General features: G+C 39.8%; 1 protein-coding gene across 1 annotated transcript; it reads left to right on the top strand.

The window, feature by feature from the left end:
• The first annotated feature begins 3,850 nt into the window (after window positions 1–3,850).
• Window positions 3,851–24,885, top strand: LOC113888733 (leucine-rich repeat and coiled-coil domain-containing protein 1-like). The gene is given in 10 exon segments (XM_027535761.1): window positions 3,851–4,047; window positions 6,637–6,842; window positions 7,118–7,183; window positions 13,894–14,061; window positions 17,405–17,580; window positions 17,675–17,881; window positions 23,014–23,210; window positions 23,482–23,591; window positions 23,594–23,628; window positions 24,733–24,885. Coding segments are annotated over 10 exon segments (1,407 nt in total). The 5' UTR covers window positions 3,851–3,958.
• Window positions 24,886–25,298: the final 413 nt, after the last annotated feature.

Below are 25,298 nucleotides of genomic sequence, written 5' to 3' on the forward strand. Positions count from 1 at the left end.
ATCACCTTTCTTCACACAAATATCAACTCCTAAGCTGACAATGGTTGGTTCTCCAAGATCTGAGTCAAGCCTAACTTTCTACCTTTCTGTCCTCATCTCTTGCCTTCTCTTGCATGCACACACATACACACACACACAGACACACCCTCACCACACACCAGCCTTTCTACACAACTTACCATTTACAGAATAGATACTATTATCTCTACCTCCTCAACAATACCAGCTCATCAACCTGTCTATCTCATGCTTGATTACACATTGATAAGATTGCTTCCAAATATATTGCCCATTTTGCAACCACAAATACTTCATAGATATCATGTAAAGCAAGTCAAAGGCAGACTGAAGTGCAATTCAAAAATGTAAAATATAGGGACTTCCCTGGTGATACAGTGGATGGGAATTGGACTGCCAGTGGGGGAAATGTGGATGCAATCCCTGGTCCAAGAGGATCCCACAAGCAGTGGAGCATGCACAGCCAAGTGCCACAACTACTGAGCAGTGCTTTAGAGCCCGCCAGCTGCAACTACCGAGCCCACAAGCTGCAGCTGCCGAGCCTGTGTGCCGCAACTACTGCAGCCTGTGCTCCACAGCAAGAGAAACCAGCGCAATGAGCAGCCGCTGCACCGAGACCAGGAGCGGCCCCAACTCGCCACAACTGGACAAAGCCCATGCACAGCAACCAAGACCTAGCGGAGCCAAAAGTAAACAAATAAATAAGCTTTTCCTAAAAGGAATTTTTTTTTTCAGTGTAAAATACAAAATAAAATTGCAGTGTCATTGCTGAAAGGGGTTGATTACAGATTATTTAGCATGATATTGTTTTTTTTTTTTTTTATTTTAGAGCTGAGATCTTCTATAGAAACTACTTTAACAATCCTTTTTGCAGATAATTAGAAGCAAAACTTCAGGTTTCTAAGCATTATTGATTTTAACAGCCAAATAATAGAAATATAATTCACCAAATTATCATTCTGAAAAAAAACCAATCTTTCGGTACTGAGGCAATTCAGATACAATCTACAAGTTTTAAACTTGACTAACTATAATAAATATTTTGATTAATTAATTTAATGAATTATAATGCACTTAATTTTGGAGGAAAGATCTAGTACATTTAAAATCAAATGATTTATTTCTTATATCAGTTGTTTGTTTCAGGTTAGATTATAATACTTATCCCAATTGAAAAAAATCTCTATTTTAATTAACATTCAGTTATCGTATAAGTGACTTACCTGTCATCTAATCCTATCTCCTCCATAATTTACTGACCTAAAACAAAACTGTTTATTTATCTTCTATTTCTGTTATTTGGCAATTTGCACGTGTTCAACTAAGTGCTTCCAGACTCATGCATGCATCTGTCTGTCCTTAGCTGGGGTGACTTATTTCTGCTCCATGTAGCTTGCTCAAATAGCAGCTCAGGCAGTCTTCCAAGAGACAGAGCAGAAGCATGCAAGACATCTTGAGGCCCAGGACTACAATTTCAATGAATTCTACTAACCAAAACAAAAAGTCACATATAAACCCAGAATCAAGGAGCTAGTAAAGAGTTCATACCTCCACCTTTTGTTAAAAGGAGCTGCAGACACATGGTAAAGCATGTAACTGTAAGAAACAGTGAACTGTGGCTACAAGCTTTAGAATATAATAGGTACATCTATACAGCATGTGACTAATGACAGTTAAGTCTGTAAATATTTTCCATTTTAGATTAGAAAGTTAGGCCTTTATTTAGATGGCCAATGTTGACACTGTTAATCAATAAACCATCTATAATAAGAATAGGAAAGAGCTTTATTCCAACCAAACTAAGGATTATAGCTCAGTAGGCACAGATTCAAGAAGAACTTAAATAATGTTCTGCTGGGCTGCAAAATGGGGAAAGTCTATATAGGCAAAAACAGCAAAATTATATAAATTCCTTGTCCAGAATTAGGATTGGAGCTGGCAAGAAGTATGGTTGCTTATTAAACAAGGATTTGTTGGGGTCTGAAATGGTTGCATAGTTACAAGGGGAGATTTGTGACCATAATGTTGCAGCTGGTGGCCACTAGCAGATACTGTTTTGAAAACAGCTGGTGGTGTCCTAGAGTTTGACAGAGCATAGAAAATTCAAATTCTCAAAGATGCAGAAATGTGTTGGAAACCACATCCACAATGGCCACTCAGCTCCATTTTGAATCAGTTAATCCATTTTGATTTTTAAATGCACTCTCTCATTTAATGGTGAAAGCAGATGTACTCTGCATGTTTGACATAACATAGAAGTTCTAGTTAGCATAAAGACAAATCATATAAAAGCCAGAATGACTTCTGCATGACTTATTATATGAAAATTTCTTCCATCACTAATGAGAAACCACTGAAGATTTTAGTTCAGGACACTGGCAGGTCCAGGGTTGAGCTACAACTTTTGACTCCATTTAAAGATACTCCCAGTGGCCTTCCCAGGTGGCATGGTGGTAAAGAATCTGCCTGCCAAGGTCGGAGATGCAAGAGATGCTGGTTCAATCCCTGAGTTGGAAAGATCCCCTGGAAAAGGGAATGACACCCCACTCCAGTATTCTTGCCTAAAGAATCCCATGGACAGAGGAACCTGGTGGGCTGCAGTCCATGGGGTCACAGAATTGGACAAAACTGAAGCAGCTAGGCACACAGATCAACTGAAGTGAACTGAACTGAATCTCATGGTTATTTTAGCCACACTATGGTTGTGTAGGGCTTCCCAGGTGGCACAGCGGTAAAGAATCTGCCTGCCAATGCAGGAGACATGAGATGCAGGTTTCATCCCTGGGTTGGGAAGATCCCCTGGAGGAGGGCATGGCAATACACTCCAGTATTTTTGCCTGAGAAGCCCATGGACAGAGGAGCCTGGAGGGCTATAGTCCATGGGGTCACAAAGAGTTGGACACGACTGAGTGACTGAAAACAACACAACAAAATTTTCCCCATGCCACATAGAATAATCTATCCAGGAGTGTTCTTTGACCTTACCTGGGCCCTGTTTGCTTACCTGGAATGACATTCTACACAGAACACACTGTAACCTAGTAAGACCCTGCTCGAGCATCTATTGATGACCTCATTTTAGAAACTTTCCCCACTACCCACAGAACTGTGCAGCTGGCCATAAATGCTATTGTGCTATTCCAAGTAACAGCATTGCTGCACAGCGGTTCTTCATTTCCGCTACTGAACGATGAATGCTTCCACGAACGAAAATGGGCTTGAAGTCCCTGGCACAAATAAGGCATCTCACAAATGTCTGTGGAATCAACAGGAGAGCCAATAGCCCCCCGGAGGAGGGGTGGGGAACAACTTAAAGATACGGAAGCCTATGCTTTGGCCAAAGAACTGACTCATTGGAAAAGACCCTGATGGCTGGGGAAGATTGAAGGCGAGAGGAGAAGGGGACGACAGAGGATGAGATGGTTGGATGGCATCACCGACTGAACGGACATGAGTCTGAGTAAACTCCCGGAGTTGGTGATGAACAGGGAGACCTGGCGTGCTGCAGGCCATGGGGTCGCAAAGAGTCGGACGCGACTGAACTGACTGAAGTGAAAATCTATACGTCTGTAAGAACAAGCTGCTGTGAAATCACCTTCAGAAGTCAGTCGCCCACAATACAAAAACCATACAGAAGAGGCACACAGGAAAGACCTATTCATTCCCCAAAAACCCAACGGCCCGCAAGATGTCTCGCTTTACGGTAAGTCCCGAGCGTTCGCCATAGATGCCGTAAAAGGGAAGGACGCCCTCTGTGGAGAATCTCCGGCTTCCGGCTTCGCGACGCCGTCCGGGCGGGAAAGGGCCCTCCGGCGGTTGGAGGGGGGGGTTTTCGCCCCGCCCCGTCGGGCCGGGCTTCCGCCGACCCGGGAGGCGTGTTCCGGGCTTTCAGGCCCTGCGCTGGGCGCCGGTTACGATCCCGCTCCCCGTCTCCGGTGCCATGGAGGCACCGGGGGAGGCGGAAGTCGAGAATGAGGACGGCGACAGCAACTGCGGGGATTTGTGCTTCATGGACAAAGGCCTGCGGAGGTAAAGGGCGCTCCCGCCGGCGGGAGCGGCCCGCGCAGCCCCGGGCGGGGGTCATGGGCCTCGGGCGGCCTCGGGGGAGAGCGGAGGTGCGGAGCGGCTTCTCCGAGGCAGCGCCCGAAGGCGTCTGGCTTCGGCCGCCGCTCCGCGCCACAGCCGCGCTGCTGAGGGGCCAGCCCCGTGTCCAGCGGGCCGCCCGCCCTCCGCTCCGGGACTGCCCGCGTGCCTGCCAGCCTTTGCTGGCCCTTTCTTCACCGCTGCTGTTCGTGTGCTCGCTCTGTTGTTCCTGGTCCTCCCGGGTTCTGTCCTCTCTGCTCCTTCCCTGTGACGGAAAGTGGCAGCGGAGTTGTCTCTGGCAGCTGTGAAGTAAGACTTGGTTTTGCCTCGGCTTTTCATTGGTTTTGCCTCGGTTCTCTTTGCCCCCATTCTGATTTCTCCTTTGCAGAGCGCTGTGATACGTGTATTGTTCACGTTTTTTGAAAATGCTACCGATTTCTCTCATGCAGCCCAAATATGTGCACGATACTAGGCCCTTGGTTCTGCGTTGCTGACTGGCCCCTGTGTGCTTTTTTTGTCTCACCCCTCTCCCTTTTTCCAGTTGACACCCTGTGATTAGGCACCCTAAGGCCCCAGGCAGGCAGTTCTGTGCCACCGTAGGCTTGTCTTTGCCTTTCCCTACACATGGTTTCTTTGTTGCCTGCGCTCTGTGCACACCCTGCTGATGATCAAAGCAGCTTGTTCTGGATCTCGATCTAAACTTTGCCAGAAAATGCCACGAAGATGTTTTTTCAATAATAGCTGCCACGTTAAATGCCATCTATGTGTGTGACTGTATTATCATCAGTCCTCAGAATTGTGCAAGGTAGTAATGTTACAGGGGACATATCTGAGACTCAGAAGATCTTTATAACTTTCCCAGCTTCATGAAGCTGGTGGACTAAGTTTGAATTCAAAATCATTTCTGTCTAATTTCACAGTCTGCTTTTTCAGACAGTTAACTATACTACGATATCTGCACAATATTAATTTCTGGAAACAATGTTTCAGAAAATAAATGGCTGTCATTAAGAAGGTGTGTTCCTAGCATAAGGTCTGGCACTAAATAATAACTCATCCTGGGTCTCCTGCATTGTAGGCAGATTCTTTACTGTCTGAACCACGAGGGAAGCCCCAATAAATGACAAGCTAGATAATTGGAAAATATTAGAAATAATCACATTCAGAGAGTGCTAGTGTGAAATTTCGGAGAAGGCAATGGCACCCCTCTCCAGTACTCTTGCCTGGAAAATCCCATGGACTGAGGAGCCTGGTGGGCTGCAGTCCATGGGGTCGCTAAGAGTTGGACAGGACTGAGTGACTTCACTTTCACTTTTCACTTTCATGCATTGGAGAAGGAAATGGCAACCCACTCCAGTGTTCTTGCCTGGAGAATCCCAGGGACGGGGGAGCCTGCTGGGCTGCCGTCTATGGGATCACACACAGTCGTCTGTGGGATCACACAGAGTCGGACACGACTGAAGCAACTTAGCAGCAGCAGCAGCATGAAATTTAGAAAGGCATAACCTTTTTCTGCGAGGGGTTCTCATGAGCTTCGGTCTGAAGAGTAAAGCGTAAACTGAATGATCTTACAACATATTCAAACTTTATGCGTTTCAATTTTAAATTTGAGATTCTTAATACTAATTTGGAAGCAAACCTGAATTCCTTGTTTTCCCTTTTTACTCCTTGACTGCTAACTCATTTTCCTGCTGTGAGATTTCCTACAGCTTTACTGTAACTGCTACAAAACATGGAAGAGATGCCCCTGATTTTCTGTGTCCCAGTTCCAGCATATCTAAATTATGTACACTGTAGCTTATATTCCTGGAACTCCTGTCTTCCGAAGAGACTCTAGTTTAAAATAGCAGCAATTCAGAGAATGAAAAGATGAGTTCCATCTAGAGGAGATGCAGTCCAAGTTTCAGCAAGGGAGGACAGAGACTGTTTCACTACAAATGGCAAGAGTTAGTGGCTTATTTTGAAATCAACTACATTCTGAGTTAAACAGACATTGCAGACAGTGATGAGAGTAAGATTGTAAACTCAAGTGTCAGATCCATATTTATCCTGGCTCTATTAGGTGATTTGTACAAGAACTTGGACAAGTTACCTACTTTCTGTAAATCGTATCCTTAAATACCTACTGCTTGGAGTTGTGAGGATTAAACGAGCAGGAGGAAACAGGTTTAGAGAGACTAATTCATTTACTCAAATAACATAGCAAAAAAAGTGCAGATTTGAACTTTTATAAATAATGCTTTTGCTTTATACTGATGACTGTTTGCATATAAAACCAAGAAATGCCCAGCATCCCTTTCCTTTCTTGACTGAGTTACTTATTTATATAAATGGTACCAAATGCAGGCTGGTTGTAAGAAACATTGCACCTTATGAGACATTTCAAAGCTAGCATAAGTACGAAGAATTTTATTATAGAATGAATAGAGTACCTGCATACTATCTACATGCTCTTTGGTTAATTTTAGTTTTTTTGGTCATGATTTTTAAGAACATTTTTTACTTGTTTTTAATAATATATATTTTCCTTTGTAGCATTTCAGAGTTATCTTTAGATTCAGCTCTTCATGCCATCAATCTTCATTGCAATAACATCTCGAAGATCACATCCATTGATCACGTTTGGAATTTACAACATTTAGATCTGTCATCTAATCAAATAAGTCAAATTGAAGGACTAAACACACTGACAAAACTATGCACTTTAAATTTGTCCTGCAATTTGATCACAAGAATAGAAGGTTTGTAAGTGCTTTTCATGTATTACTTTGGGTAAGGGAGATGATAAATATTCGTAAATTTTTCAAAGCTGACTCTAAAAGTCATTATATAAAAAGTTTTTTTCTAAAAAAGTTACCAGTTTTTTAAAAAATTATTTTGCAAAATATCAATAAAATTGATTTCATTGTTATCAGATTGTAGATGTGCTTCAAAGCAATCTGAAATAGTATTGTACCAGTATATAACCCTAATTAGTTGATTATTTGAATCTTATAATGACTTTATTTTATTTTAGGTCTTGAAGCACTAAGTAATCTGACTAGACTGAATTTATCTTACAACCACATAAATGATCTTAGTGGTAAGTAGATAAGCTTCTGTTTTCTATAAAGCTGAGTATTGGTCACATGTAATGAGTGATATAGCTCTGCATGTTGTAGAACTGAATAATCCAATTTTTGACTTAAAATCTCATCTAGAGTGTTTCTCAGTCATATTTTTTTGATGGAGCTAAAGCTATAGCTGAATAAGAACTCAGGAGTGAAAACAAGAGTAACAAGTTACAGGAAAAATTCGGTTAGGAAGGACGTACTTTGGGAGAGACGTACTTTTAATCTTAGAGAATTGATGAGTTATCTGTTATCAATGTATAGAGAGGAATAGTTCCAATAGAACTTTTCACAGTGATGAGAATACTCTGTGTGTGTGCTGTCTGGTATGGCAACTAATAGACGGATGTGCCTTTGAGCTCTTGAAATGTGACTAGTATACGTTGAGGAACTGAATTTGTAATTTTAGTTAATTTTAATTAAATTTTTATTTCAGTTTAAAAAGCCACATGTGGCTAGCGCTACCACGCTGGATGTAGCATAGGTGTGTAGCATTCCAAAGGCTATAACAAATTGACTGTCACAAAAGGTTTTTTCTTTTTGATGTTTCCATGTCTAAGAACATTAAAAACTGTTAATCTTTTAATGACTTACAGTGATACACTAACAGTGAGCAAAATTTTATGATTATTCTTAAAATAATACGTCAGAACCAGGGAAATTCTGTAATTATCTTCATACTGCTGCTTGTCTGTCAGTCAGTCAGTCTCGTCCAGCTCTTTGCAAACCCAGTCTCTGCCAGCCTCCTCTGTCCGTGGGACTCTCCAGGCAAGAACACTGGAATGAGTTGCCATTCCCTCCTCCGGGGGATCTTCCTGACCCAGGGATCGAACCTCTGTCTCTTGCATCTCATGTATTGGCAGGTGGATTCTTTACCATGGAGCTATCTGGGAAGCCCCTAATTATCTTCATCAGATCAGATCAGATCAGATCAGTCCCTCAGTTGTGTCCAACTCTTTGCTACCCCATGAATCACAGCACGCCAGGCCTCCCTGTCCATCACCAACTCCCGGAGTTCACTCAGACTCACGTCCATCGAGTCAGTGATGCCATCCAGCCACCTCATCCTCCGTCGTCCCCTTCTCCTCCTGCCCCCAATTCCTCCCAGCATCAGAGTCGTTTCCAGTGAGTCAACTCTTCACATGAGGTGGCCAAAGTACTGGAGTTTCAGCTTTAGCATCATTCCTTCCAAAGAAATCCCAGGGCTGATCTCCTTCAGAATGGACTGGTTGGATCTCCTTGCAGTCCAAGGGACTCTCAAGAGTCTTCTCCAACACCACAGTTCAAAAGCATCAATTCTTTGGCACTCAGCCTTCTTCACAGTCCAACTTTCACATCCATACATGACCACAGGAAAAACCATAGCCTTGACTAGACAGACCTTTGTTGGCAAAGTAATGTCTCTGTTTTTGAATATGCTATCTAGGTTGGTCATAACTTTCCTTCCAAGGAGTAAGCGTCATTATCTTCATAATCCTTATCAATACGGTATTTGAATCAGTCTTATTTCATTTGTTAGCTTTTCTCCCCTGCTAGGAAAATACTATCCTATGCCAGGAATTTAGTACACAAAAAATAAAATACAGTGACCTAGTCCCTACCTTTAACCAAAGTAGCAACAGTATTTTAATTTGTAAAAACATTTTTTCCCCCAAAACGTAAAAGTGTTAGAATTGAGTATTAACCATAGCTCTGTCTCTGCTGTATGATGTTGGGCAAAGTATATTGTTCTTTGGATGCAGCTTCCTTAACTGAAAAATGTGAATCTTGGATAAGATAGTTTTACTCAACAGATATTTATTGAAGATCATTCTATCAAGCACTATTCAATAGTGATGAAAAAATATTATAATAAATAGATAAGTTTCTTGTCACAGGGCTTACATTGTAGTGGGGAAATAAAACAAATGAGATCATGTCAGCTCCCTAAAAAAAATAAGCAAAAGATTTGAGCAGACTCTTTTCCAGAGGCTATCCAAATGACAAGCACCAAAAAAAAGTTTTGCATCCTTAGTAATTAAGGAAGTGCAAATTAAAATGGCAGTGAGATCCATTTCATACCTCTAGACCAGATATAGTTTAAAAAACTTAAAGTACAAAATGTTGATGAGATAGATTAAAGCTTTCATACATTACTAGTAGAATTCAAAATGGTAAAACTACTTTGGAAAATAGTTTGAAGGTAAGCATATAATCGTGCATTTCTACTCCTACGTGTTTACCTAGCAGAAATGAAAACATGTCTAATCAAAGACTTGTATATGAATGGTAAAACGATTATATTTCTTTTTAAAATTATCATGTTTATATGGGTATTCATAAACTCCAAAATTAGAAAACACCCATATGTCTATCACCTGGTAAATAGATAAACAAATTGTATTACATCCATAGGATGGGTTATTACTTGGCAATAAAAAGGAATGAACTATGGGGTCTTCCCTGGCAGTCCAGTGGTTAAGACTCCATGTTTCCAATGCAGGAGATATGGGTTGGAGCCCTGATCAAGAATCTAAAACCCCATTTGTACAGCCAAAAACAAAAAGAGAGTGAACTATTGATATATGCAGCAACATAGATAAATCTAAAAATGTTATAGTAAGTTATGCTAAGTGAGGACTTCCCTGGTAGCTCAGTTGGTAAAGAATCTGCCTACAATGCTGGAGACCCCAGTTCAATCCCTGAGTCAGGAAGATCCACTGGAGAAGGGGTAGGCTACCCACTCCAGTATTCTTGAGCTTCCCTGGTGACTCAGCTGGTAAAGAATCCACCTGCAATGAGGGAGACTTGGGTTGGCTTAAAACTCAACATTCAGAAAATGAAGATCATGGCATCTGGTCCCATCACTTCATGGCAAATTGATGGGGAAAAAATGGAAACGGTGGACTTTATTTTCTTGGGCTCCAAAATCACTGCAGCCATGAAAGTAAAGGATGCTCCTTGGAAGAAAAGCTATGACCAACCTAGACAGCATATTGGAAAGCAGAGACATTACTTTGCCAACAAAGGTCCATCCCGTCAAAGCTATGGTTTTTCCAGTAGTCACGTGTGGATGTGAGAGTTAGACCATAAAAAAAGCTGAGCGCCGAAGAATTGATGCTTTTGATTTGTGGTGTTGGAGAAGACTCTTGAGAATCCCTTGGACAGCACAGAAATCCTAAATCAGTTCTGAATACTCATTGGAAGGATTGATGCTGAAGCTGAAACTCCAATACTTTGGCCACTTGATGCAAAGAACGGACTCATTGGAAAAGACCCTGATGCTGCAAAAGATTGTAGACAGGAGAAGCAGGGGATGACAGAGGATGAGATGATTGAATGGCATCACCAACTCAGTGAGTTTGAGTAAGCTCCAGAAAGCTGTAGTCCATAGGGTTGCAAAGAGTCGGACACAACTGAGGGACTGAACTGAACTTAGGCTAAGTGAAGGGAGCAAATCACAGAAAATTATATTGTATGATCCTGTTTTGTGTGATATTCTGACAAAGGCAGAGATACAAAGGCAGAAATGAAATTAGTTACCAGGGACTGAAGACAAGAGAAGACTGATTTACATAGGGACACAGTGATTTGAGTGATGAAAATGTTCTTCATCTCCATTGTAAGGGTAACATAACCATATATGTTTGTTAAAGCACATCAAATTCTATGTATATATTTTCTATACAGAAAATATATAATTTTGTTGTTGTTCAGTCACTCAGTCATATCCAACTCTTTGTGACCCCATGGACTGCAGCGTATCGGGCTTCCCTGTCCTTCACCATCTCCCAGAACTTGTTCAAACTCATGTCCATCAAGTCAGTGATGCCATCCAATCATCTCATCCTCTATCGTCCCCTTCTGCTCCAGCCTTCAATCTTTCCCAGCATCAGAGTCTTTTCTAATGAGTTGGCTCTTCACATCAGGTGGCCACAATATTGGAGCTTCAGCTTCAACATCATTTCTTCCAGTGAATATTCAGGATTGATTTCCTTTAGGGTTGACTAATTTGATCTGTCTGCAGTCCAAAGGAAAATATAATAAAACTATAAGTTTTAATAGATAATTCTTGTAATGACATTTTATCTGTTTAAAAACACTTTAGTAGGTAATGACAGTTTATATTATTAAGCACATGCAGAGACACGAAGGTGTGATCAAGCTTGCCAGGATAAGGAACAGGAAGAAGGCTCCTGCAACTAGAGCGTAGCAAATGATGGATTGATGTGCTAAGAAAAGAGGGGAAAGTAGGCAAAGTCAGATCACATAGAGCTTCATAAGCAGGGTGAGAAATTGGCATATTATTCGAAGAACAGTAGGAGGCCATTGAAAGGCTTTAAACCAGTAAGTACTTAATCTAATCCATCTGCTTAAAGAATCACTGGCTGCTGAGTGGGTGAAGAAGAATGAAGCTTAGTAGGACAGGAGTTAAAGGCCAGTGGCTAGTTAGAAAGCTGTTTCCGTGGTCTGGGTGTGAGGTTACGGGGCCTTGGACTAGTATGAAAATAGTGTAGAGGGGTAAATACATAAAGTTTACATGTGGAGTTCATAGAATTTGCCGATAGACTGAGATGAGGAAGTGAAGGGAAGAGTAATCAAAAGGCATTTTAAGAGTTTCTTTCTAATAATGAGTGGATGATGGTGCTATTTCCTGACATGGGAAAGATTGGAGCAGGGGTAAGAATTGTGGATTCTCAAATTTGAGAACCTCGTAAGGTATACGTGTGTGTGTGTATGTGTAGGGATAAGAATTAAGGATTCTGTCTTAAATTTGAAAACCTCATTGGAGGGGGGTGTGTTTGTGATCTGCAGTTTGGGGGTAGGGCATCACGGTGGGTGTTGTAGATTCGGGACTTCAGTGGTGTTTGTTGCCATGACTCTGGGAGTTTCTGAGAGTCTGTGGCTAGAGGAGGAGGACCTGCAATGAGCCCCCAGGGGCACTTTAAAATTGAAACATAAAAGGGACGTGAAGTTGCAACTTAAGAGAAATAACAGGTAACAGGGAACTGGAACTCGGAAATGTGATGGTGAATTGAGAAGAAATGTTGAGTACGCATAAGAATACATGACAGGCAATCTGATCTTGTAGTGAGTGGTCAAAGAAGACTTCTGAGGGTGTGACAGATGAACAGAAGTTAGTGATAAAGCCTATGAAGAAAATAAAAGAGGCAGCTCTGTAAAAAGATAAGTAGAAGTTAGCAAGAAACAAAGATCATTGAGGAGAAAAGAGTATTCCAGTCAGGTTGAAGAAATGGAAGGAAAAAAAGAAAGGTGAGTCCTTTTACATTATTATCAATAGTGTTAGTATAGTACTGTAATGGTCTTCCAGAATCCCCTGCAATGCGGAAGATCTGGGTTCGATCCCTGGGTCAGGAAGATCCCCTGGAGGAGGGCATGGCAACCTCTCCAGGACTCTTGCCTGGAGAATCCCATGGACAGAGGAACCTGGTAGGCTACAGTCCATGGGGTCACAAAGAGTTGAACACAACTGAGCAATTAAGCATGGTACTATATTGTGTACTTATGCTTTTATTATTATGTTAGGGCAGTTTTTGTATTAATTTTTATATTTTTTCTTCCTATTTGTGTTAATGTTTTCAAATAACTAGAAGTTTGTGTATTTATGAATAGAGAGTACTAAGCCAGGCAAAATTGGAAAACTAAGACCTTCAGTGGAGCAGAGTAGAGAGGTCCTTTTGAAAGAATGGCCCTTCTGAAAGAAGGGAAGCTAGGGCCTGCCGCTGCGGGTGATTCTCCTCTCATTGAGGGGTGCTCCTCCTCTCATTGAGGGGTGCTCCTGGAGGTTTTGACTGCCTCACTGCTGCTGCTACTGCTGCTAAGTTGCTCCAGTTGTGTCCGACTACGTGCGACCCCATAGACAGCAGCCCACCAGGCTCCGCCATCCCTGGGATTCTCCAGGCAAGAACACTGAAGTGGGTTGCCATTTCCTTCTCCAATGCATGAAAGTGAAAAGTGAAAGTGAAGTCGCTCAGTCGATTCCGACTCTCAGTGATCCCATGGACTGCAGCCTACCAGGCTTCTCCGTCCATGGGATTTTCCAGGCAAGAGTACTGGAGTAGGGTGCCATTGCCTTCTCCGTGACTGCCTCACACACTTCGGTTAAACCTTGCTCAGCACACTCAGTTTTGAGTAAAACTCTGACCCCTGTGCACCGCAGCTGAAGTGCAGGCCGGCCAGGAGCTGTGCCGGCACCAGAAGCCTCTACTTCGAACCTAGTTTCTGACATCACGTTGCTCTAGATGAGTTTATGTGAGAAACGTTACCAGGGAACTAAATCAAAGGGATGATATTGGTGTTTATTTTATACTCAACCCAATAAAATTGAAGTATTAGCTTATGTCTGATAATTTAAAAAGGTGTGTTGGTTGAGAACTTGGAAGCCATTGCCTTATTCTTATTCTCATAAAAGTGCATGGGCCTGGGGAGGCCCATTTTTTTGTTGGAGGAGAACCAGAGCCTAGGTACCCCGAGCTCTGGCCTCGAGAGATGCCAAACCCTCGTTTCTTCAAAACAGCAGCTCACTTTGCTAATACCCTGTTCGTTGGCTAGCTCTTTGCAACCGAGTCTTATTAATGCAGCTCCTTTGCCTCTTTAAATAAAATGAATATGAAAGTTATTTTTAATTAGCTGTTAGAAAAATGACTGCTGTGACATCACAAGAGCGTTGTTTGTATTGCAGGTTTGATGCCTCTTCATGGAATTAAACATAAACTTAGATATATTGACCTGCACAGTAACTGTATCGACAGTATCCATCACCTACTTCAGTGTACGGTAGGATTACACTTCTTGACTAATCTTATTTTGGAAAAAAATGGAGAGGATAATCCTGTCTGTCATTTACCAGGTATGAACGATTCACTTAATACTTTTTATAACAGTGATATTAAAAGCTTCTTTATTTTCTGCATCTACTATCTATGACCTCCTTGAATTTGTCTTAAACTTTGCAGTTTCATATTTTTGGAAGAATATAATTACACGTAAATTATTAAGACTAAATTACTGTTAAAAGAGGGATACAAGCTGAAGAGATAAGATTGTATTTAGACAGTTTTATATTTAATAAATGATGCTTCAAAATTAAATTGTGTTAATGATATATCCTTATAGTATAATGCTGCTGCTACTGCTGTATGTCGCTTCAGTCGTGTCCGACTGTGCGACCCCAAAGATGGCAGCCCACCAGGCTCCCCCGTCTCTGGGATTTTCCAGGCAAGAACACTGGACTGGGTTGCCATTTCCTTCCCCAATGCATGAAAGTGAAAAGTGAAAGTGAAGTCGCTCAGTCGTATCCAACTCTTAGCGACCCCATGGACTGCAGCCTATCAGGCTCCTCCGTCCAATGGATTTTCCAGGCAAGAGTACTGGAGTGGGGTGCCATTGCCTTCTCTGATAGTATAATACTAAGCAACCATAAAAAAAAAAAGAATATAGAATCTCTATAGCTATTGATAGTTATCTCCAAGATATACCACTGTTAAGAGAAAAAAAAGCAAGCAAGTTGCAAAGCAGTGTGTATAATAGACTACTATTTGTGTTCAGAGGATAACTGTGTGTGTTTGCTGACTATACATATAAAATAGCTAGAAGGATTCACAAAAAGCTGATAATAATAATTAGCTTCAGTATTTGGTGGGTAGGGATCAGGAAATATGCAAAGGGCAGCTGAAAATCAGGAAATGTTAGAAAAACTTTTTACTGTCTTCTGAATTTTACACCATGTGAATGTCTTAAATTATTAATAAGTAATGATTTTTTTAAGAAGACAGCTTAAACTTAATATGATGTATAGAAGATGCTACTGAAATGCCATTTGATCTAATTGGAAATCATTGAGATCCGTGAAGATAAAGTGGACCAGACTGCCATTTCTAGAACTCATTTATCTCAAATTGCTTAACCTAACATCTGCTGGATCATGGAAAAAAGCAAGAGAGTTCCAGAAAAACATCTATTTCTGCTTTATTGACTATGCCAAAGCCTTCGACTGTGTGGATCACAATAAACTGTGGAAAATTCTGAAAGAGATGGGAATACCACCTGACCTGCCTCTTGAGAAATCTGTATGCAGGTCAAGAAGCAACAGTTAGAACTGGACATGGAACAACAGACTGGTTCCAAATAGGAAAAGGAGTATGTCAAGGCTGTATATTGTCACCCTGCTTATTTAACTTATATGCAGAGTACATCATGAGAAATGCTGGACTGGAAGAAACACAAGCTGGAATCAAGATTGCTGGGAGAAATATCAATAACCTCAGATATGCAGATGACACCACCCTTATGGCAGAAAGTGAAGAGGAACTCAAAAGCCTCTTGATGAAAGTCAAAGTGGAGAGTGAAAAAGTTGGCTTAAAGCTCAACATTCAGAAAATGAAGATCATGGCATCCGGTCCCATCACTTCATGGGAAATAGATGGGGAAACAGTGGAAACAGTGTCAGACTTTATTTTTTGGGACTCTAAAATCACTGCAGATGGTGACTGCAGCCATGAAATTAAAAGACGCTTATTCCTTGGAAGGAAAGTTATGACCAACCTAGATAGCATATTCAAAAACAGAGACATTACTTTGCCAACAAAGGTTCGTCTAGTCAAGGCTATGGTTTTTCCTGTGGTCATGCATGGATGTGAGAGTTGGACTGTGAAGAAGGCTGAGTGCCAAAGAATTGATGCTTTTGAACTGTGGTGTTGGAGAAGACTCTTGAGAGTCCCTTGGACTGCAAGGAGATCCAACCAGTCCATGCTGAAGGAGATCAGCCCTGGGATTTCTTTGGAAGGAATGATGCTAAAGCTGAAACTCCAGTACTTTGGCCACCTCGTGCGAAGAGTTGACTCATTGGAAAAGACTCTGATGCTGGGAGGGATTGGGGCAAGAGGAGAAGGGGACGGCAGAGGATGAGATGGCTGGATGGCATCACTGACTTGATGGACATGAGTCTGAGTGAACTCTGGGAGTTGGCAATGGACAGGGAGGCCTGGCGTGCTGTGATTCATGGGGTCACAAAGAGTCAGACACTACTGAGCGACTGAACTGAACTGAACTGAACAATAAGATTCAAACGTAGAATATGAACATACATTCTTAAGATCTTTTTGGATAGAAGTTGGCTGAAGAGGCTCTAGTCTCATTAATATGCAGTTATAAGAAGGCTTTTCCCAGAATGGAAACCTGTTTTGATAGTTTTACTTTGCAGAAGAATATGTTAGGTTTGAGATCACCTGTTTTCCTCAGCCCACATAATAATAGAATCTCCCTGAAAATCAGAACAGATTTCTGTTTGGGAGGGAAATCCTTTTCTTAGAAGAAAACCTTATCCCTAAGACAATTTATTTTCCTTTACTAACCCACAAGCTGGATTTATTTTTTCTAATAATCTCATCTCAAGAGCCTCTAGTTCCAATAGTTTGAACCCTTGCTTTTCACTTTCTTTCCTAGACAAGGTGTTTCTCTGAACACAGTTGCCCACTCCCCAGAGTTATTTGTTACTGAAATTACTTTTCTTTCCTTAAAATTTCTAATGTTAATTTGCTAGACTTCTTTCTTTTGGAGTTTTTCCCAACCACTTTACTTGCAGTTGAGCAAAATTAATTAAAGCATTTTTGTTAGCCTAAAAACCAAATTAATGTTCATTTGCCAGATTTCTCCTATTTAATTGTACTTAAGGAAGATGATCATATTCTTAAATACTCAATAGATTGACTATTTTCATCCTAGTTATATGTAAGAGGAGAAAGTGGAAATGTTTAAGGTAGTTAATACTTATAGACTCACTAGCAAAATTTTGATCTCTGATTGTTATTCTTAACATCCTGATTTACATGTGTACTTGTTGTATTACAGATAAGGAAGAGGTATGTTTGGCCTCCTGTCTAGAGTACATTGCCACTTGTTTCGTGCATTTATACCTTTAAGGCAGTTTTATGAACAATGCAGAAATGATATTAACTTTCTGATTTCATCAGGATGATTGTTTAGAGGGATTTGGGCATAATGTTTTGTTTGTTCTATATTTAATGATTGCACACTGGAGAAGATGAGTAGATTTTGTTAGTTTATTAGTTCCATTCCAGGACTAATTTTATCATTCAGGTGATATATGTGGTAGCTGATAAGTTTACTTTATTCTAAACGTAACTAACCTTTTTTTTATGCTTGAGTTTTCATTTGAATGATTTGTTTCCAAGGATACAGAGCAGTTATGCTCCAGACTTTGCCACAGCTCAGAATCCTAGATTGTAAGAACATATTTGGTGAGCCAATAAATATGGCAGAAATAAACTCATCGCACCTACAGTGCTTCGAAGGTCTTTTGGATAATTTAGTTTCTTCTGAGTCTCCCCTAAATATAAGTGAAGATGAGGTATAGTACTGTTTTGTTTATTCTAATGTAAAGGGTGTTTTCACATTTTAATAAATATAAATGTAAAGGGTTCTGGTTTGCCTCCGTGTCCCAGATCACTGATGGGATGCCAGTGGCGCCCCCCGTCGGCGACACAGTGCCCTTGGATCAGTTTCCAAGCACACCGACAGACACCGGTTTGACATCGCTCATGTCTGTGTGTCCCTCTTCTGAGCCAGAGAAAGTGAATCATGAAAATGATCTTCAGAATGAGATGAAACTGCAGAAATTAGATGATCAAATTTTACAGCTTCTCAGTGAAGTAAGTATTTTTCCTGCTTTTCTAAGCAGTGTGTTTGTTGAAGAAAGAGATTAAGAAAATGGGCAATAAAATTGCATACAAGCTGACCAACCAGAAACAATCTATATTTCTGGCATTGGTGTGTATATTTATCTTTTTCCTTTAAAATTGTATTGTCTTGTAGTACTAGTAGTAACACACTTTTTTCACTCATTTTCCTCAAGGATCTTCTTCAAATCTTATGTAGTTCATTGGGTGTTCTGCTATACTTCACATTGGTTCCATCCATCTACCTTTTACTTCAAATAAACAGAACTCTTTGGATTCAGTGCTTACTAACACAGAGGATGTCTGAGCAACTTCTGGCCTCTACTTTCTCTTCAGTTGTTTTTATAATCAAAACCACTTCTAGAATTTACAGCTAAGTGGCAAGTTAAAATTCCTGCTTCGATTCCTGAGAGCGGGTAATAGAAAATGCTTATATGATTATGGTTCACTGGTTTGTAATAATTCTGAACTCTTATCTTTAACACTAGCAATGCTTAATAAACATGAAATCTACCTTAAGTGAGTACGTATATAAGACTGTAAGGATCCCATGTGCCAGAAATCCCTGGAGGCTTCAGCTTGGGCCAAGAGGTAGATCAGAGGAAAGCTGGGACGGGAGTGCTGGCAGATGCATTCCTTGGCATCACTGGTAACACCCTACTGAGCTAGTAGGACCTTCATCTCCTCAGAGCTCATCTTCCATCTTTTCCAATGGCCAACTCTTCTGCCCGTGTCAGAGCTTAGATTTAAGCTTAACATCCTCATTCGAAGTGAATTTTTCAGCTTCTCTTAGGCCATCCTCATTTCATCCTCACGACACTTCAATCAAGTAGATAAGGATTAATATATTGTTGTTAAATAGAATAGAAACTCAGTTTATTTGAGTCCTTTATTTTAGTGAGGTAGAGTTGAACTTCAAACTCAAATGTCCTAAGATCCACTCTGGTATCCTTTCTGCAGTCATATGTCTCACTCAGTGATAATTCTTCCTACTTTATGACTGAAAATAGGAGTCTAGTTCGTGGGGGCGGGAGAGGATAATTTATTGCTATGCATATGAAAAATGTTTAAGAGAAGGACCTCTTTTGTGCAGTGCTGTGCTTAGTTGCTTAATAATGTCCGACTGTGTGACCCCATGGACTGTAGCCTGCTATGTTCCTCTATCCATGGGGATTCTCCAGGCAGTAATATCAGAGTGGGTTGCCATGCCCTCCAAGGGATCTTCCCAACCCAGGGATCGAGCCCAGGTCTCCCACATTGCAGGTGGATTCTTGACTATCTGAGCCACCAGGGAAGCCCAAAAATACTAGAGTGGGTAGCCTATCCCTTCTCCAGGGGAACTTCTGATCCAGGAATCAAACCCACATCTCCTGCATTGCATGTTGATTCTTTACCAGCTAAGCTGCCAGGGAAGCCCTTCTTTTTTACTACCTTACTGTAAAGGGTAAACATACAATTTGAATTTCAATTGATATATACACTTAAATTATAAGTAAAGTCATAAAGTTACTGAAAATGTGCTATAATATAGTGATAGTTATTCTTCCTAATTATTGTACTTTAATTATTATACTAATTGTGAGAATTCTTTCTGTGAAAGACTGCTTTGTCTTTAGGTTTTCATTTTTCAACACCATTTTATTATGAATGTTTTAAAACTTAGAGCAATATAAGAGACTTTCTTAGTGAATGCCAGTATATCCACCAATTAGATTCCACTATCAATGTTTTACTGTATTTATTTCATCATATGTCTATCCATTTATCAAACTATTATTCTATGACACATTTCAAAGTGAACTATACATGTCAGTATTCTTCCCACTGTAAATATTTAAGCCTGTGTATCTATAGAGTTCAGTGTTTTTTTAAAAGTATTTACATTTACTTTTTTTTTTTTTTTTTAACTTTTGATGTAAAATAGAGATGTTTGTATTCTCTGAATTGGCTCTACAATTCTCTAAATTGCCTGTTAATGCAGTTAACAGGCAGTCAGTCCGATTTTGGTGTTGACCATTTGGTGATTTCATATGTGGAGGTGTCTCTTGTGTTGTTGGAAAAGGGTGTTTGCTCTGACCAGTGCGTTCTCTTGACAGAACTCCTGTTAGCCTTTGCCCTGCTTCATTTTGTACTCCAGGGACAAGCTTGTGTGTTACTCCAGGTATCTCTTGACTTCGTACTTCTCATTCCAATCCCTGTGATGAAAAGGACATCTTTTATTAGTGTTAGTTCTAGAAGATCTTGTAGGTCTTCATAGAACAGATCAACTTCAGCTTCTTCAGCATTAGTGGTTGGGGCATAGACCTGGATTATTGTAATGTTGAATGTTTTGCCCTGGAAGTGAACCAAGATCATTCTGTTGTTTTTGAGATCGCACCCAAGTACAGCATTTTGGACTCTTGTTGACTATGAGGACTACTCCATTTCTTCTAAGGGATTCTTGCCCATTCCCTTCCATTTTAGTTCCTAATTCCTAAGATGTTGAGATTCACTCTTGCCATCTCTTGCTTGACTACGTCCAACTTAGTTTGGACCTAACGTGGACCTCAACATGGACCTAACATTCCAGGTTCCTATGAAATACCATTTTTTATAGCAACAGACTTCACTTTGACCCCCAGACACATCCATGACTGAGCATCATTTCCCCTTGGCCCAGCCGCCTCATTCTTTCTGGAGCTGTTAGTAATTGCCCTCCACTCTTCCCAGTAGCATATTGGACACCTTCCGCCTTGGAGGGGCTCGTCATCCAGTGTCATATCTTTTTGGCTTTTCACAGTGCGTGATGGGATTCTCGTGTCAAGAAAACTGGAGTGGTTTGCCCTCCCCTCCTCCAGTGGACCACACTTGTCAGAACTCTTCACTGTGACCCATCCCACTTGGGTGGCCCTGCGCGGCCCAGGGCTTCCTTGAGTTACACCAGGCCCTTTGCCACAGCAGGGCTGTGATCCAGGAAGGGAACTGAGCAGCAGCAGTAACAATGCGTGTTGCCCAGACTTCCAGGGAGGTAAACAGCACTGTCGTCTTAGAATGTTCCCTCACGCTGCTGCTCGCAGGCAGTCCTCTCCTGCATTCCACCCCCATCCCCACTGCACAGTCACTTTTCTCGTGTTTTTTACCATATGTTATTTAATACTTCTTCCGGAACCTAATGTAAATGTAATTTTACAGCGTGTAACACTTTTGTGTAAGGCCTCTTTCACTCAGCATAACCTTGAAATCAGTCTGTTATTATGTGTACCGGTAGTTTGTTTTTATTGCTATGTAGTATTCTGTTGTATGAGTATTCTAAAGTTTATTTTTCCGTTATCTCTATTGATATGCCACTGAATTCCTTCCAGGTTTGTGAATAAAACTGAACAATACAGTGCAAGTCTTTTTGTGAACTTATGTCTCCATTTCTTTTCAGTGAATAGCCTAGAACCAGACTTTCTAGATGACAGGGTAGGTGTTTGTTTAGTTAAATAACACGCTGCCCGTGCTTTCCCAAGGTGGGTGTTCACTTCACGCCCACCAGCAATGTGTGACTGTCCAGTTGTTCCACATACTCAGCAGCATTGTCATATTTGTCATATTGTCAGCATTGATCTTATTTTATCCATTCTAGTGAGCATATACAGGTATTAATTGTAATTTTAATTTGGATTTCACTGATGAATGGTGATGTTAAGCACTTTTTCGTGTGCTTATTGAATTTTTTGTGAAGTGTTCAAAAATCTTGCCCATATTTTTATTGAGTTAGTCTATTACTGGGTTATAAGAATATTTTGTATCTTGAATGCTAATGTTTTGTCAGATACCTGTGAATTGCATGTTCATTTCCTCAATGGTCTATTGGTAAGTAGCAATTTTAATTTTACTGATTTTTTTGGGTCTATTTGTGGATTTGTCTATTTCCTGGCATTCTCTCAACATTTGCTTTTTATATTTTAAAGCTCTATATTTCTAAGCACATACACATTTATGGCTACTTTTTTTCCTAATGAACTGACCCCTTTTATCATTCTTAAATGTACATTTATGTCTTTCCTCAATTTTGGAATTTTTGGACATCATTGCTTCAAATATTTTCCTGTCCCATTCTCTTTCCTCTTTTTTCAAATTTCACTTAGGCCTTTTGATGTATCCCACCGTCCCCTGCGGCTCTGTACATTTTATTAAATTTTTCCTCTGTGTTCTTCATATTGAATAATTTCACTGAGCTATCTTCAAGTTTACATATTCTTTCTTTTATCATCTCATTCTCTGTAGTGTGGCAGTCAGTTTTTACTTCAGACATTGTATTTTTCAGTTGTAAAATTTCCATTTTTAAATAATTTTTACTTTTCTGCTGAATTTTCTTTTCATTCATGATAAGCATTTTTTATATCATTGAGCATAGTTATGATCAGTATTGTAAAGTTCTTCTCTGTTTATTTTAACATTTAGGTCTCTGAGGTTAGGTCTCTGTTGATTGCCATTTCTCTTAAGAATAGGTCATATTTTCCTGGTTCTTCCTGTTGTGAGTAATTTTGGATTTTGTCCTGGACAGAGTGAGTGTCATTTTGTGAAGACTTTAGATGCTGCTATAGGCCTCCAAAGAGTGTTAATAATTTTGTTACAGCAAGCATTTAGTTTGCTTTGATTTAACTGCTGCTCTTTTGAATCCTTTACTGAACTTCCTATTCCATACTTTCTAATTCTTCAGACTCAAAAGTTTGTGGTTTTTTCCACTTGAGTTTTAAGACTCCCTACATAGTGCCAATTGTGGTATGTTCATAGGCTAAAAACCATAAGGCAGAAACAATTAATTCTGGTCATTTTTTTAAGGGTCAGCTCTTCTTTAGAATAAGCCTGCTCTTGTTCACTTTCCAGGATCTCTAAGTAGTTTTTGTTTTATTTGTATTTCTGCCCTGGTTTGTAACTGTGATCTTGGGAGAATCAAATCGCATGGGATCATACTTGTCCATACTAGAAGCTGAATCCTTGTCTTTAGTTGCAAACATACCTATTTTATAAATCCTTAAACTTGTAAAAAGTTTTAACATTTTAGAAAACATCAAATTATATTTTTTTACCAAAATGAACTTTTAAAATACTTTGTTGTTGTTGTTTTTTTATTCTAGACTTCTAATTCTATAATAGATAATGTTCCTGAGAAAGATCCCAGACCAAAAAGAGACACAGATGTGACTTCTGAAAGTGACTATGGAAACAGAAAAGAATGTAGTAAGAAAACTTCTCGAAGATCAAAAATCCCCTATTATTCCAAAACTATTCAGACTATTAAACACCACAGTAAAAACAGCAGTACTTTTATAAGGTACTTCTTTTTTTGTTCTAGAAATTCAGATAAGACACACAGACGTTTATACTCCCGACTCCTTCCTTAAAGCTGCCTCGTGGTCTTATTTTTTTTACTTTCCTAATGTCAAAGATTTGACTTTTCAGCCTTGCCAGCTCAGGTTTGGTCAGTATATTCATATACATTTGTATAAAAGGATCTCTTTATGCTAGATTGTCATTACCTAAGTTGTAAAAATTATAAGTGTCATACATTTCTTTGGGTTATTAACTGTGTTTTTTATTCACAGTTGTAATCGTAAAATGAAACCACCTTTCCTTAAAGAATTATATATAAGTTCGTCTTTGCCAAACAATAGTACATTAGAAGAATCAGAAAACCAGAAGACTGAAATAATGAAGTAAACAATGATGGTCCAGAAGATGCCACTTACCGGGTATAATTTAAGAGATTAAGAAAAATTGAATATGAATAATCTTAGTTTTAAATACAAGTTAGTCCCAGAAAAATAATGCATTTTTTTTTAGCACAAAATATTTTTTTGAGGGGATGAAGTTGGGTTATTTTCCCATCCTGATTTCCAGATTTTGTGTAATGTCACTATTTTTATAATTTTTAAAGGAATGGAAATTACAACATTTTAGATCAGATTTTAATGAAATCATTTTGTCATATGCTTCAGAAGGAGAAAATAGGTCTAAATTTTCAAATTCTTCCTAAAACAGTGATTCCTAACTTAGGAGTCTTAGAGTCTTTTAAGTATCTAAGGAAATCTGTAGTCTTCTCAGAGAAACTTTCTTAGAGAAACTCATAAAGTATTTGAGTAATATTTTGAAAATAATTTCAGGGTTTTCATGGACTCTTTTGAAACCCAATTTTGGATGCATGGTTTCCAGATTTAGAGTCATTTAGGAATTTTTAGTACAGATTGACTTATTTTATATTTTTACTTACTTCCCTTATTTTACTTGTGAACAACTGGTTATACTTTTCATTGTAAAGTACACTTCACTTCCAATATTATGCTATTGGTTTTGCCCTTTGTTCTCAGTTATAAAGGCCTTAGTATTTAGAAAGTAGTAATAGTCATTATGACAGTAATACTAGCCGTTCATTGTTTATTGAAGGCTTCCCAGGTGGTGCTAGTGGTAAAGAACCTGCCTGCAAGTACAGGAGATGTAACATACGCTGGTTCGATCCCTGGGTCAGGAAGATCCCCTGGAGGAGGGCATGGCAACCCACTCCAGTATTTCTTGCCTAGAGAATCCCAAGGAGAGGAGCCTCTCGGGTTATAGTCCATAGCGTCACAGAGAGTCAGACACGACTGAAGTGACTTAGCACGCGTTCACACATTCATTGAGTAGTTATTTTATGCCAGGCACTATTATGCATGCTTTACTTTCATCTTTTGTTTATTCTCACCGTAGCCCTTTGGGTTAGATACTTTTATTCCCATATTATAAATTGAGAAAATTGAGGCAGTGAGAGGCTATGTAACTTTTCTGAGATCACATAACAAATATATTGGTGTATTTTTTAGGCACTTGTCGAGGAACTAGATGAAGAGAGAGAGAAGAGATGGAAAGCTGAACAAACTGAAAAGAAGCCTTATGGCTTTATTGATGAACTGCATAAACATGCGGATGAAAAAAAAGATATTCGTAGCCAGGCTCTTCTTACTACAGACAGGTAGGGAAAAGTCTGTACACCTAAGGTTATCTCGGTAGGAGAAAAAAGTGCTGAACTTGGAACTGGAATGCCTTCAATTAGCTGCAGTATGATCGAAACTATGCATGTAGTTTTAGTTTGAATTGAACTAGTTTTATTTAAAGACTTTGGGCTTTATAGCTTTTATATAAACAAAGGATTCAGGATATTAATTTGAGCACTCAAGGTGGGAGATGTCAGATAGATAAAGTATTACAAGTGAAAAACAGGAAAGCGTAGAGCAGGGATTGGCAAACTTGCTCTGTAAGTGGCAGGTCTGGGCAGACTTTCTCTATAGGTTTTCTGGGTCATAATCAGTCTCTGTGTGCTATTCTCCACAATGGACTTTGGTATCAGATAACCTAAAGTTTCTTAATTCTAATGTTTTTATGCAGTCTT

The sequence above is a fragment of the Bos indicus x Bos taurus genome, unplaced genomic scaffold (assembly GCF_003369695.1).
Source record: "Bos indicus x Bos taurus breed Angus x Brahman F1 hybrid unplaced genomic scaffold, Bos_hybrid_MaternalHap_v2.0 tig00001388_arrow_arrow_obj, whole genome shotgun sequence".
In the NCBI taxonomy this organism is placed as follows: domain Eukaryota; kingdom Metazoa; phylum Chordata; class Mammalia; order Artiodactyla; family Bovidae; genus Bos; species Bos indicus x Bos taurus.